Source organism: Notamacropus eugenii, chromosome 2 (assembly GCF_028372415.1).
Source record: "Notamacropus eugenii isolate mMacEug1 chromosome 2, mMacEug1.pri_v2, whole genome shotgun sequence".
Taxonomy (NCBI): Eukaryota; Metazoa; Chordata; class Mammalia; order Diprotodontia; family Macropodidae; genus Notamacropus; species Notamacropus eugenii.
Window position 1 is genome coordinate 63,143,944 of NC_092873.1, and position 13,027 is coordinate 63,156,970.

The 13,027-nt window shown below is 44.6% G+C and overlaps 1 protein-coding gene across 1 annotated transcript in view; it reads left to right on the forward strand.

Moving 5' to 3' along the window:
* ASB18 (ankyrin repeat and SOCS box containing 18) overlaps nucleotides 1-13,027 on the forward strand; it is a 42,701-nt gene that overhangs the window by 19,045 nt on the left and 10,629 nt on the right. The window contains exon 3 of the mRNA XM_072638340.1: nucleotides 12,449-12,953. Coding sequence (XP_072494441.1) covers nucleotides 12,449-12,953 — 505 coding nt within the window. The remainder of the gene's footprint in view (nucleotides 1-12,448; nucleotides 12,954-13,027) is intronic.

Here is a 13,027-nt window from a genome sequence, read left to right on the forward strand (position 1 = left end):
GCAGGGAGAAATTTGGGCAGAGTTAAATGAGATATTGATTCCCCTGGGGTTGGAGAATATGTTAACTCAGAGAGGGGAAGACCACACTGTCTAGTCATGATGTGATAGAAGGCAAGGTCGTCACAAAGTCCTGACATGAACAACTTCAGTGCCTTCCTGGCCTCCACCTCCACATGACTAAGGTGGGGTGAGTAATCATGGTCTCCTTGGTGCTGGGGAGATTCAGTTCAAGCCAAGCCATTTAGTAATGTTGCATGTCACCAGCCTCACAACAGCCCTGTCAGGCTGTGCCAGGGCCCTATTGCCCTCATCTGTTTGAGGTGGGACTTGAGGTTCAGATTGGAAAGAGGATTTCCCCAAGTTTGTTTCCCTATTGGTAAAGGAGGGGGAGGTGGAACAATGCTTGGACTTTAGATTCTGCTAAGAACCCACAGAGTTGGAATTGTCTAAGAATAGGGAGCCTCAGAGACACTAGCCACTAAACTTCACTCTCTCTCACTCTCTACCATTCTCTCTCTCTCTCTCTCTCTCTCTCTTTCTCTCTCTCTCTCTCTCTCTCTCTCTCTCTCTCTCTCTCCCCCCCCCTCCCCTCTCTCTGCCCCCCTCTCTCTCTTACTTTTATAGTGCTACATTTAGGGCCAGAGAACCTGGGTTTGAATTTAGAATCCTGGTTATATATCTTACTCCATGCATGTCCTTGGCGTGTCACTTCTCTCCTTAGTCAAAGAATCATGGTTCACAGTATCATCATTTCAGAATGGAAGAGATTTCAGAAGCCATCTCATCCAATTCCCTCATTTTACAGTTGAGGAAACCTAAGGAGGAGAACTGACTTGCCCAAGATCTCCCAGTTACTAACCAGCAGAGGGAGGGTTTGTATCCAGTTCTCTGGCTCTAAAATCAGTCTACTTTCCCCCATACTGTGTAATCCTCATTATCCTCCTCTGTTAAATCAAGAGCTTGTCTTAGACAATGTCTATGAGGTCCTTTCTAGCTCTCAGTCTATGATCCTCTTTTTTAAAAATCTCCATTTAATGACCATGAATCAGTTCCCTGGGCCTGTGCAGCCGGATCCTCACTGTGACATCTCTATCTCTTGCCAAGCACTTAATGAGGATGGGTTTAATCAGATGCTTATGACTCCAGGTGAGAAATAAGGAGCAGGCAGCCAAGAGCTCTTAGGAGATGAGTTCTGGCTTCTCTGTAGATGCCTCAGCTAAGAATTGATCACAGGGAGGCTGCTGTGAGAAGACCAGCTCAGGGCTCCTGAGAAACAAGCAGTGGGAACACAGGAACTGCTGTCCCTAACATTGTATCCTCAGGCACTTTGTGCAGGGATAATGCCACATTCAGCTGGGGTTGGCAAATGTTTGCCCCTAAAATCTGTAGAATGTGGCTGCTGGAGAACAGCCTTGTCTTGGTTTCCGTGGTCTGGCACGTAGCAAAGGCCTGATAGTGATAGAAGGGAGGGAGGGAGGGAGGGAGGGAGGGAGGGAGGAAGGAAAGAAGGAAGGAAGGAAGGAAGGAAGGAAGGAAGGAAGGAAGGAAGGAAGGAAGGAAGGAAGGAAGGAAGGAAGGAAGGAAGGAAGGAAGGAAGGAAAAATGGACAAATAAACCTCATCTCCATCACCATCACGACTAGAATAGTGCTCAATGTTGGCATCCTCCTTCATAGTCACAAAGAGTGACCTCCTTGAGATTCATTATAACTCTGGGAAGGAAACAATGCAAATCACAGCTTAGCTGAGTGCCCTTGGGAAAGTTCTATAGCTTACTCATCTAAAACATGAGGGAGTCACACATCTGAATACCACATTGAGGAAGCAAGGCAGGAGGGTGGATAGAATGCTGGACCTGGGGTCAGCAAGATTTGAGTTTGAATCTTGTCTCAGACACTTGCTAGCTGTTTGACCCGAAGTCCATCACTTGAACTCTCTGAATGAATCATTGTGGCTCACAATTGGTCTGAGTAGCTGAGGTCTAATTTACCTGTCCAGAGGGGAGGAAAGCCAAGAGTTGGTCAAACATGATACATGACTGGGGGAAGGGGAGAGGATGCAAGCCAAAGGATCATTGTCACCAAAGCTGGGAGATTTGTCTTATAGTTTCCAAGAGGCATATTGGGCTAAAAGAATATCTTCCTGCTCCCTCAAATAAATAGTCCAAGGGCTAATAGATTCAGAACCAGAGCCAGTCCCCTGAATACTCTCAACATGTAGCCCTCTCCAGAATGGCTTCTCCCCAACAATTCTAGTAATACAAAAGAACATCATAAATAGTGAAGAGAAAGTAAAGCCATTTGTCCAAGCTAAACAGTAAACAGAAGTCACAAGAGAGACAGCTCTTCAGCTGGGAGTAAAATCTATTTCTCTGTAATCTCTATGGAAGAAAGCTGGAAATCAAGGACCTGTTGAGGAACCAGCTTTCCCTAAATGTTCAAAGCTTCCCTTTCCTCATATGTTTTTGAAGAATTTCTATTATTAACTCAATAAATCTCTAAAGTAAGTCTGAATAGTCATGCTCATCATTCTCCCCACCAATCATGAGTTACATCTCTATACATAGCAGTATATAAAACTCTCCAGGCTTGGGTAGAAGCCCCAGTAATGCCTATCTCACAGAATTGTTGAGGTGCTTTGCAAATTTTAAAGTGCTATATTAATATTGACATATCATTATTTTAGGAAAGATATGTAGAAACTAGAGAACATGGTGGTGGAGGCTTAGGATGATGAAGGGAACTGGACACCGAGACCTATGAGGATCAGTGGGAAAAGGTAGGGCTATTTAACCAGAAGAGCAGATTTGAGAGTGGGGGAAGAATAGGATAGCTGCCCTTCTAGTATTTTAAGGGTCCCTCTTTGGAAGACGTATACACTTTGTTCTTCTTGGCTTTCACGAGAAGAATTAGGAGGAATGTTTGGAAGTTGCAAAGATGTAAATTTTAGCTCAGCTTCAGGACATTTTTCCAGGATAATGAGGGCTATTGGGCTAAAAGAATATCTCCCTGCTCCCTCAAATAATGGTAGTCCAAGGGTTAATAGATTCAGTGTGAAATGGACTGACTTCTTTGGAAGGTAGTGAGTTCCCCTTTCATTGGAGTTCTTCAAACAAAGTCAAACGACCATTTGTCAGGCATGTCATCAAAGGAATTCTTAGGTACAAGTTGGACTAGATGCTTGTTGGGTTCTTGTCTCTTCTCATTTTGAGATTCTGTGGTTCTAAACCAAGGGTTCCCTCTAAAGTTCCTTCTAACTCAAAGATTTTATACATTTTCTCCCCGTTTTGCAGGGAAAAAAATAACTCAGAGAGGTCAAGAATGTTTTAGCTAAGGTCAGAAAACTACCAGATAGCAGAGTCAAAGCTCAAAGTGGTGTTGGTATAGTTAGGTATAAGGCCTTTTCCTATACACTGTGCTGTCTCCATGTGATATTATAGAGGAAGCAACAAGATGACAGTCACCACATAAACCATGGGTAGAACACCATGCACACAGAGAACATTAGAGGAATCTTTGTAGAACAGAATAGGGTAGAACAGATTGTGTTCAAAAGGCATGTCCCCCACCCCCACCCCCACCAACCCCATCAAATGTAACTAAGAAGATGCTCTTGCTTCCATGATTTCATTAGATGAGAATGCCTCTTTGACTGAGTCACCAAACCAATCAAATAATCAATGGTGTAAACTGGGTGGAGGAAGAAAGTACTTCAAACCATTAGATCAAATCAAGTGATAAAATATATTAGGATTGTTTTTTAATTATATTCCTCTGGGCCTAGGTAGATCAAAGAAGGCCATAGCAGGGGATTCATTCCAGCAATGTCTTTGGAAGTCAAGCTTCAGGAGCTCTTTAAGAAGGCCTATATCAGAGTCAACAAGGGGCAAGAGGGGAGTGTTTCACTCTCTGGCTCCCCACTCCCATTGGCTATGTCATTGGCAAGACTGGGCCAGCATCAGGTAATACTTCCAGCTAGGAGCCAAAAAAGAACAAACTCAACCTGCCAAGGAAAAGCAGCTTCCGGGAAGGTAGCACCTTAAAGGAAAGTAATATCAAGACTCTCCAAGGCCCTTGACCCCCTTGACCCTTAGTACTCAGCAGAGAGCTCCATATGAGTCAGGGGAACTTTATGGGGACTCCAGGAAGGAGAGAAAGACTTCCATGTAAGAAAGAGCTAAGTCACTCCATGTGGTTTCCATGAAGTACATATGGATGTCCTTTCTAAGCTCAAGCCCACTCTCACCTGAACTCTGTAAGTCCTCATTGGATCGCATATCCTACTATCCTTACTATACTGCCTTCATAAATTCCCCTAACTAGAAGCTAATTAAATATGATGGGCTAATTGATGCCAATTGCATAACCAGTGGGAAGCACCCCAGTGGGGTCTTGTGAGAAACAGCACTAGAAACATGCTCTTGATCCCTGAGAGTTTCCCTAGAACCCCGAGAGAAGTCATTAGCCACCTTTTGAATGAGCTGGGAGAGGGGCCAAATTTCAATGAACATCCTGCACTGCAAAATATGAATCCATCTGACTCTGCACCTGCCTTTTCCTCCCTCCAAGGACCTGCTGTTGAGCACTCCTGCCCCCAGATGGGCTGTTCTCAGGTCATTTTTGGTACACACTGTTCCCAAGACTGAGTCTTTTCCAATTGAGAAAAAGAAAAGAAAAAGGAAGGAGATCAGAATGGTCTCAAGAGGGGCTCTGAGCCACACCAGTGAACCCAAGGGGGACAAGAGTCTCCATAAAAGTCATGGGGTGCTGTGACTTGTACCTTACACGCTCCATGGCAGCTGGGGAATCCAATCCATAGATCCATGGTACATGAATTAAAGCCAATTAATAGAAACACATGCACAAGCATACAGGCCTGTGCATACACATACCATACATATAGGTTGGTGGATATGTACATATGTGGGCCTGACATGCACAGTACAAGTACTGTGTACCTGTGCATACAGGATTATGCACATATGTTGGAATGTGTGCATAAAATACAGTACATCTGAGGGGCCCAACACATACACACACATGTTCATGATATACATGTTTATACTTTGTGTAAAAATGTAAGCCTGCATGCATGTTCATGTGTGCTGGCCCATGAACACCCATGCAGTTCATATGCACACCCCCTCACTTCTCTAGCCTGTGAATACCCCCCTCTGACTGGGCCCTGGGCAGCACCAGCTCTCTCCAGTGCTGCCTCTGGCTGTCCTTGCCCAGGCCCATCAAAGGTGACATTATTTCGCCTTGATGTCATGCAAACAAGCTTCCCTACAGCAGTCAGCCTGATGTAACCCGACGGGCTCATCACATCCATTTACTTTACACTGAAAACAAGATGAGGGTTCTTTGTCTCTAAGTCCCTGTGGTTTGTCACAAGGAATTCTGGCTGGGAAACATCAACCCTGATGACAGAAGGACTCTCCTGAGACTTCACAACAGCTTCCAGTGTAGAAATCTGTGCTTGGGCAAAGGCCACATGGTCATCCCACAGCAGTTAGACCCCAGACCTTAGACCAAACTAGAACCTCTCAGCCTCTCATAGAAAACGAGGCACCTTCCTGTATGGCCAGAGCCTCAAGAAAAGTCCTGGGTTTGTAAGACAGTTGTGCCTTGTGGACTGATTACTGTCAAATGGTCCCCCTGAGCTTGTGACATTTGCCACAAGGTAGTCATCAACTCTCAAAGGAGTGCACCAAGGATCTTGGTTAACCCTGTGTTCTTCAGCCTTTTCCTCATTGAGTTGTATAAAGGCACAGAAGATGTAGGAACCATGGTGGCAGATGGCCCAAAGCTGGGAGGGATGCTAACACTCCTCATGTGGAAGGAGCATTAGGCTGTTCTGGCTGGCCCCAGAGAGCAGAAGTGTCAATGAGGTACACTGGTGCCTGCCAAAACTTCTCCATTCCAGTCATCCCACTGCCTTGGGGGTGACACATTCCTCTTCTCTGCAGTTCATCCAGGAGAAGCTGGAAAACCACTTGTCCAGTACAACGCAGAGGAGATTCCAATTCAGAGATGGGGTAAACCAGCAGCCTCTGAGAATCCCAGACTATGGGATTCTGTACTCACAACACTGATGCAGACATAACCAGGAAGCCAGTGAGATTCCTTCCTAGCAGAAAACGATGATTCTGAGGCTTAGGAGTCAGCTACTCCAGAGTGACTTTCCCTGTGGGTCTGCTTCTGTTCCCCTGCGCTCTACTCTGTCCCTAAGGAACATTTGTGCAGGCTTATGGAAGGTGCTAGACAGAGAGGGTTGGGGGAGGGGGTGAGGAGTCTTTATTTCAGGGTCAACAGTAATTGTATTCTTAGTTACACTTTGGGAGACCCTTCCTGAGATCTGAGGTGGGCCCACATAAAAGCCCACAGAGGCTATCTGAGCCTGACAGAAACCCCCAGGCTATGATCTCTACCCCTTCCTACCCACCCCAGTGACCCCCTCCCCAAATATCTGATGGATGTATTTAACAAGTTTTGTGAACACCCATAAGAAACACAAATGAGGCCATTTGGCATGTGGTGAAGCAGAAATAATTCATATAAACAACCATGAGGGATGACTTCACCTGAGGAAACTTTTGACAAGATTTTCTAGGTCACCACAAGCTTCTTTTGAGGACCCAGTCCTGTTCTTTTGCAAGAGACTCAGTTCATTACATTGCAGATTTAGAAGAGGAAGATTCCTCAGAGACCATCTCATCCAACGCCCTCATCTTACAAATGAGGAAACTGAGGCACACATAGGTGTTAGACATGGGCTGGAAGTCATACATGTCATAAGTATAAGAATTAGAAGTGAGCCCAGGTTGTCTGATTCCAAAGACACTGTACCACTACAACAGCTATTTTTTTGTTGGAACACAGTGTGCGTGAGAGAAAAATATATTCAATAAACCTAGAAAGGTAGACTGGAACCAAACTGTGATGCACTTTGTGGAGGAGTTTCTTTTTTCTCCTGGAGGCACTAGGGAGCCAATGGCCATTGCTGAATGAGGGAATTGCATAATAAACACCTCGATCTCAGCATCTTCCATTTGTCCTTGGAAAGTCAAAGACTAGACCTCTCTGACTGAGCAGTGTCATGTTCCTTAAAATTAAATATATAAGGTTGACAGGACTTAGTCTAGGTGAATTTGGCTCAAATTAATTATTTCTGTATTGCTGGTAATAAAGGGAGGCAGTGGGAGATATTGCTTCCCTTCCAGTCACTGAGGAGCTTGACAGGGTACTTATAATTGGAGATGATTGGAAGTGGGGAGGATCGAGGGAGGGTGTGTTTATCTGAGTTGCTCCAAATCAGAAGCTATTTAAACAACAGTGTCTCCTTAATCCTTGGTCTGTGAAGTCTGGACATATAGTGACTTTGGCATTCTCAGATGGGGGTGATATCCTCAATTCAGGACTGAGGCTGTTCACAAGTTGACTCCAGACCTTCTTGACTTCTGCCTGTCTGTTAGGATATGACAAAGCCTGCTCACAGGTCTGTGGCACCCAGGCCAAAGCTGGGGAACCTCCCAAGCCTGTGGGTGACAGTGTCTTACTGGGTCATAAGCTTATATTCTGAGCTAGAAAAAACCTCAGAGGACACACATTCCAAGCTCCTTATTTTACAAAGGCTGCCTAGCAAAGCTAAGGGACTTGGCCAAGGTCGTGTAGCTAATACATCATAAAAGTGGGTTTTAGTCCAGGTCCCCTGAATCTAGAGCCTATGATATAAAAGCAACAGAAAAGAAGAATCAGGAACAGTCCCTAGGATGGAGTATCAGATCCCTGAGTGGTAGTTTGGGGTTAAGATACAGGTCATAAGTCACAGGTACCTAGAACTTACATATTGTGGTGATGCTGGATTTCTCTTTCTCATTGGTCTACAGATCAGGAAGGGCTCAACATATGACACCTCCTGCCTCCTCCTGTCCACACTTTCTGAGCCTGGGCCTCTGTGGATTTTGTTTCTCAAATCAAGGGAAAATATCCAGAGAAAATTGTGGCCCCTGGGGTGGGCTGGAGTCCAGTGGAGATGGGGCCCCAAAGAGCTCGTATACTGTTGTTAGAATTGTTGTGGTAGCTTATCTCCCCAGGGAAAACACCTTAACATGTCAGCTTGCTAGAAAGAAATGAAGATAAGCTCTCTATGGAAAAAAAAAATTGAGTCTCATATCCCGCACAGGTGGATGAGGGATTCAGGCCCACCGCCTCCTGGAAAGGTTTCCATATTGCAGAGAGCAAGTTCCTCTGGGGATCTCTGCTGGGGCAGTCATAGAGGGTGGGGTTCATTTTCCTTTAAACTCCTTTGGAGAGGGAGGATGTTTACAATAATAATAACAGCCGCTGACATGGTGAATGGAGCACTTTGAAATCTGCATATTACCTCACTTTACATGGTCTCATCTGAGCCTCACAACACCCCTGAGAAGGAGGTGCTCTGGGTGATATGATTCCCGAATTTATAGGGGACAAGGAGTCTCAGACAACCTCCCAGCTTGCTTAGGTCACACAGCCTACGAGAGGCAGTTTTTGAATGCAGATCTTCCTCACTCAAAGTCTAGCTCCCTACCTACTGTGTCTCCTTGCTCTTCTTTTTCCTTTCAACTTTTGCATTTGTATCCCCCCATCTTGGCATAATGCTTAATAAATACGTCCATCACTCATTCATTCAGTGCCTGCACCAGCCACTATCCTAAGGCACTGAAGATGTAAGGATCAAAGCAAGGGAGAACCTTCACTGTCCTATCCCTGTTTGCCTGCAGTCTCACCAGTAAAACGGGGGTGGGGTGGGGGGAGGCTTCTGTATCACCCCACACTTAGCAACAAAGATTGTTAACTGACAGATTTACTACTACTAAGGAAGATACTTTATAATTATTTGACTGACTGACTACTTAAGATCACACTTTCGATTGTTTTTCTGTCTGACTATTTAGGAATATATTTTCTAATTGTTTGAATAACTACTCAGGAAAATACTTTGTAATTGTTTGACTAACTCCTTAGGAAGATACTTTGTAATTGTATTTCTGACTATTTAGGAAGATACTTTCTAATTGTTTGACTAACTACTTAGGAAGATACTCTTAATTGTTTGACTGACTGACTGACTTCTAGAGAAAGCTACTCTTGGGAGTCAAGGATATTTGAACCTTAGCTTGGCTACTTGCTCTCTTACCTGTCTGGCCTGTTATGTGGTAGCAATTCTATTTCTAGTTAACACATCTAATGTCCAGGAGAGAAGTAGCAAGGAAAGTGAAGACCGTGTTCTTGTTCAGTAACCTAGCACCTAGCTGAGTGGTTCAGCGATGGACCTGGAGTCAAAAAGATTCAAGGTCAAGACAAGTTGTGTGACTCCGGGCAAGTCACATAACCTCTCTCTAGATCAGTTCCCTCATTTGTAAAATGGGCGTAATAAAATCACCTCCATCCCAGGGTCTTTATGGAGACAAGATGAGATGATAATTGTACAGTACTTGCAAACCTTAAGCATTATATAATACCAACTCTTATTATTAGGTAACTGCCTAACACATAGTAGACATTGGACGAATGAATGAAATCATTTATTAAGCTCTTATTATATGCTAAGCATTGGGGATGTGAATATAAAAACAAGACAACCCCTACGTCATGAAGTTTATATTCTAAGAGGGAGCAATATCACAGGGAAGTGGCATCCAGAGAGGAGCATTTTGGTCAGGAAAATCACAAGATGGTTTGTGGAGTCATCAGGGCGCAGACTGACAAATCCTTTGCTCCAGCAACAGTGGCAGAGTTCAACTGACTTTATTTCCTAATATGAAATCTAAATCTGTCATTCTGAGATTTCACACACACACACACACACACACACACACACACACACACACACTCCATTGTTCCTAGGTCTACTTTCTAGGGACAAGGAGAACAAGTTCCATCCCCCTTCCATATGATAGCTGACTATAAATAGTTCCACAGAACAGAGTTTTAGAGTAAGAGATGAAACAGAGGGGGAGGAAAGGAGTAGGTACTTACATGGGAGAGGAGTAGGTGTTAAGCAAATGACACATAAATAGTGTGGTCTGTTGAGTGAGTTAATAGGTTGACTGATCAATGAATTAATGTCACAAAGAAAGATCTGGGACACATAGAAACCTTTTATGAGGGTGGGCCAGGGCCTTCGATGGATTCTTATATGGGCAGATTCCTCGTGGTGTTTTAAGTGTGTTCCTGAAAAGCTGTTTGTAAATAAAACTTTTGTAAATGGAATGTTATTGCAAGGCCACAGTGAGACTTCTTATCTAAGAGTCTGTTGGCCCCAGGCCTGGCTCTTCCAGTCACCCCATCTGCATTTCTAGCTGCTTACTCATCTTGTTCCATTGGCCTGGCCTCCTTCCACCCCCAATCTGCTCTTGTTTATTCCCGTGATGTTGACACTCTGCCTTCTGTCTCACCATCATCTCCAGGGGTTCTGAACTAACAGCTACATTCTGGTCCCAAGTCTGAAAGTGTTGGATCTTAAATAAATAGCAAAATGGGGCAACCCCCATTCAGTTCAAAGGATCATAGGTTTAGAGCTAGAAGAAATCTGAGAGTCCCCTTACTTTTAGAAAAGAAAGCAAGGCATTAAGAAGGTAAGGTCACATACAGCTAAGTGACAGCCACGATTCAATCCAGGCCTTCTGACTCCAAATCTGGTACCTTGTAATTTCAGGTAATCAATCTCAGAAGTACAGAATAGAGGACAACAAAATGACTAACAACAGTTTCAAGGGAGAAATACTTGGGAGTAATAGTGGACCACAAGCTTGTCATGAATCAAACGTGTGATTTGATAACCCAAGAGCTCTCCTAGGTTGCATTAAGACAGACATGGCATACTTTGCCAACCTCAGTCCATGCCTGAAATACTGTGGTCAGTCCTAGGGGCCCCAGGATTGTCATCAATGTTTGAAGAGTTGTGACATGGAAAAAAGATAGTTTCTTTTCTATTTGGTCCTAGAGAGCAGAACTAGGAGCAATGGGGAGGTAAAGAATATTAAATTTAGATGTCAGAAATGGAAGAGTTGCTTAACAATTAGAATGAGTAAAAAACCAAATCAGCTAACTTGGAAGGAAGGGAGTTTCCCTTCACTGAAGGTCTTTAAGCAGAGATGACTTATCAGGGATGCTCTAAAGGAGATCCTGGGACTAGAGGGCCATTGAGGTCCCTCTCAAATATGAGTTTCTATGATTCCACCTGTTTGGGTCAATGCCAGGTGTCACAGTGGGTAGAGCACTGGGCCTGAAGTCAGGAAGACCTGAGTTCAAACCCTGAGTTCAGACCTATATTTGCTTCAGGTACCTCAACTATAAAATGGGATAATAATAGTACCTACTTCCCAGGGATGTTATGAGGATCAAATGAGATGATTCTAGAGAGTTTTGCAAACCTTAAAGTGTTTTGTAAATGCTTTATAGTAGTAGTAGTAGTAGTAATAGCAGCAGCAGCAGCAGCAGCAGCAGCAGTAGCAGTAGCAGCAGCAGCAGCAGCAGCAGCAGTAGCAGCAGCAGCAGCAGCAGCAGCAGCAGCAGTAGCAGCAGCAGCAGCAGCAGCAGCAGTAGTAGTAGTAGTAGTTATAGGGAATAGAGTACTGGACTTTGAAGCAGAAAGACTTGAGTTCAAATCTCACCGCAGACACTTGGTAGCTGTAACCCAAGACAAGTCACATAGTCTCTCCAATTCCCAGTTTTCCCATCTGTAAAATGGCTATAATAGTTGCTGTGATACTTTTGTCAAGGGTTATAGTGAGGTTCAAATAAGAAAATGAATGTGAGGAGCTTCTCACCACTTAAAGCACTATGTCAGCATCATGGGGGAGGGATTAGATCTGTGCTACAACTGATGTAGGGAGTATGAATGAGGACACACTCATCCTATGCAGGTGATGCCTGTCCTGTAAATTATTGCATTAAAGAGTTGTCTAGGTCACTTCCTATAATAACAAAGTCATCTGCTGCTGCTGCTGCTGCTGCTGCTGCTGCTGCTGCTGCTGCTGCTGCTGCTGCTGCTGCTGCTGCTGCTGCTGCTGCTGTTACTACATCTATATTACCTACTTATATATAAACACAAAGTGTGGGTTCTTTAGTATTTCGGCAGCTCATACATAGAATGCCATGTACTTCATAATGCTGATATGAAGGGGCAGGGGAGTATTTTATATCCTTTATAGGACAACTATTACAGCAGGATTTTATCGTAAGGATTAATGATATATAGGGCTACTATGTATCCAGCATTGTGTTAGGTAGTAGGGAGGCAAAGACAAACATAAAACTGTCCCTATCCTCAGGAAGCTTATATTCTCCTGGGAGTTAAAAATAACTGGATCTCTCTTGCTCCAGATGCCCACTTGGGCATGAAATTGCTAAGTGGTCAGTTGGTACCATTCCTCTATCGATGTTTCTTTCCTTCTTTGGCAGATGTGCCCAGATGCTGGTGAAGCATGGTGCCTGGGTAAACCAAGTGAGCAATGAGGACCAGGAAAGTCCCCTTCACATTGCAGCAAAACATGGCCTTGTGGATCATACTCTCCTTTACCTTCAACATGGGGCCAGTGTGGACTCTAGAAACAGACATGAAGAGACCCCCCTCAGCGTGGCTTGTGGCCAAGCCCGGGAACCCCATGGTCAGGAGCCCTACTTGGAGGTGTGCCGCCTGCTGCTGTGCCATGGTGCAGATGCCAACGCCATGGATGAGGAAGAGAAGAGCCCCCTCCACAAGGCCTGCAAGAATGCCAGCCACTGCCTGGTCCAGTTGCTGCTACAAAACCAAGCAAAGGTGAACATTTTTGACTACAATGGCACCTCCCCCATGGCCTGTGTTCTGCAGAATGCTTCCCTCAGAAGGGAGTGCAGACCCCATAAGACCGTGCAAACGCTTCTCAACCATGGCTCCCAGAGGATCTGGCCAGGGGCTTTTGAGAAGGTATGGTGTCCAAAAGGGATCTGGGTGAGGGGTGGGGGATTGCAGATAGCAAGCCTAATACAAATCAAAAGTAT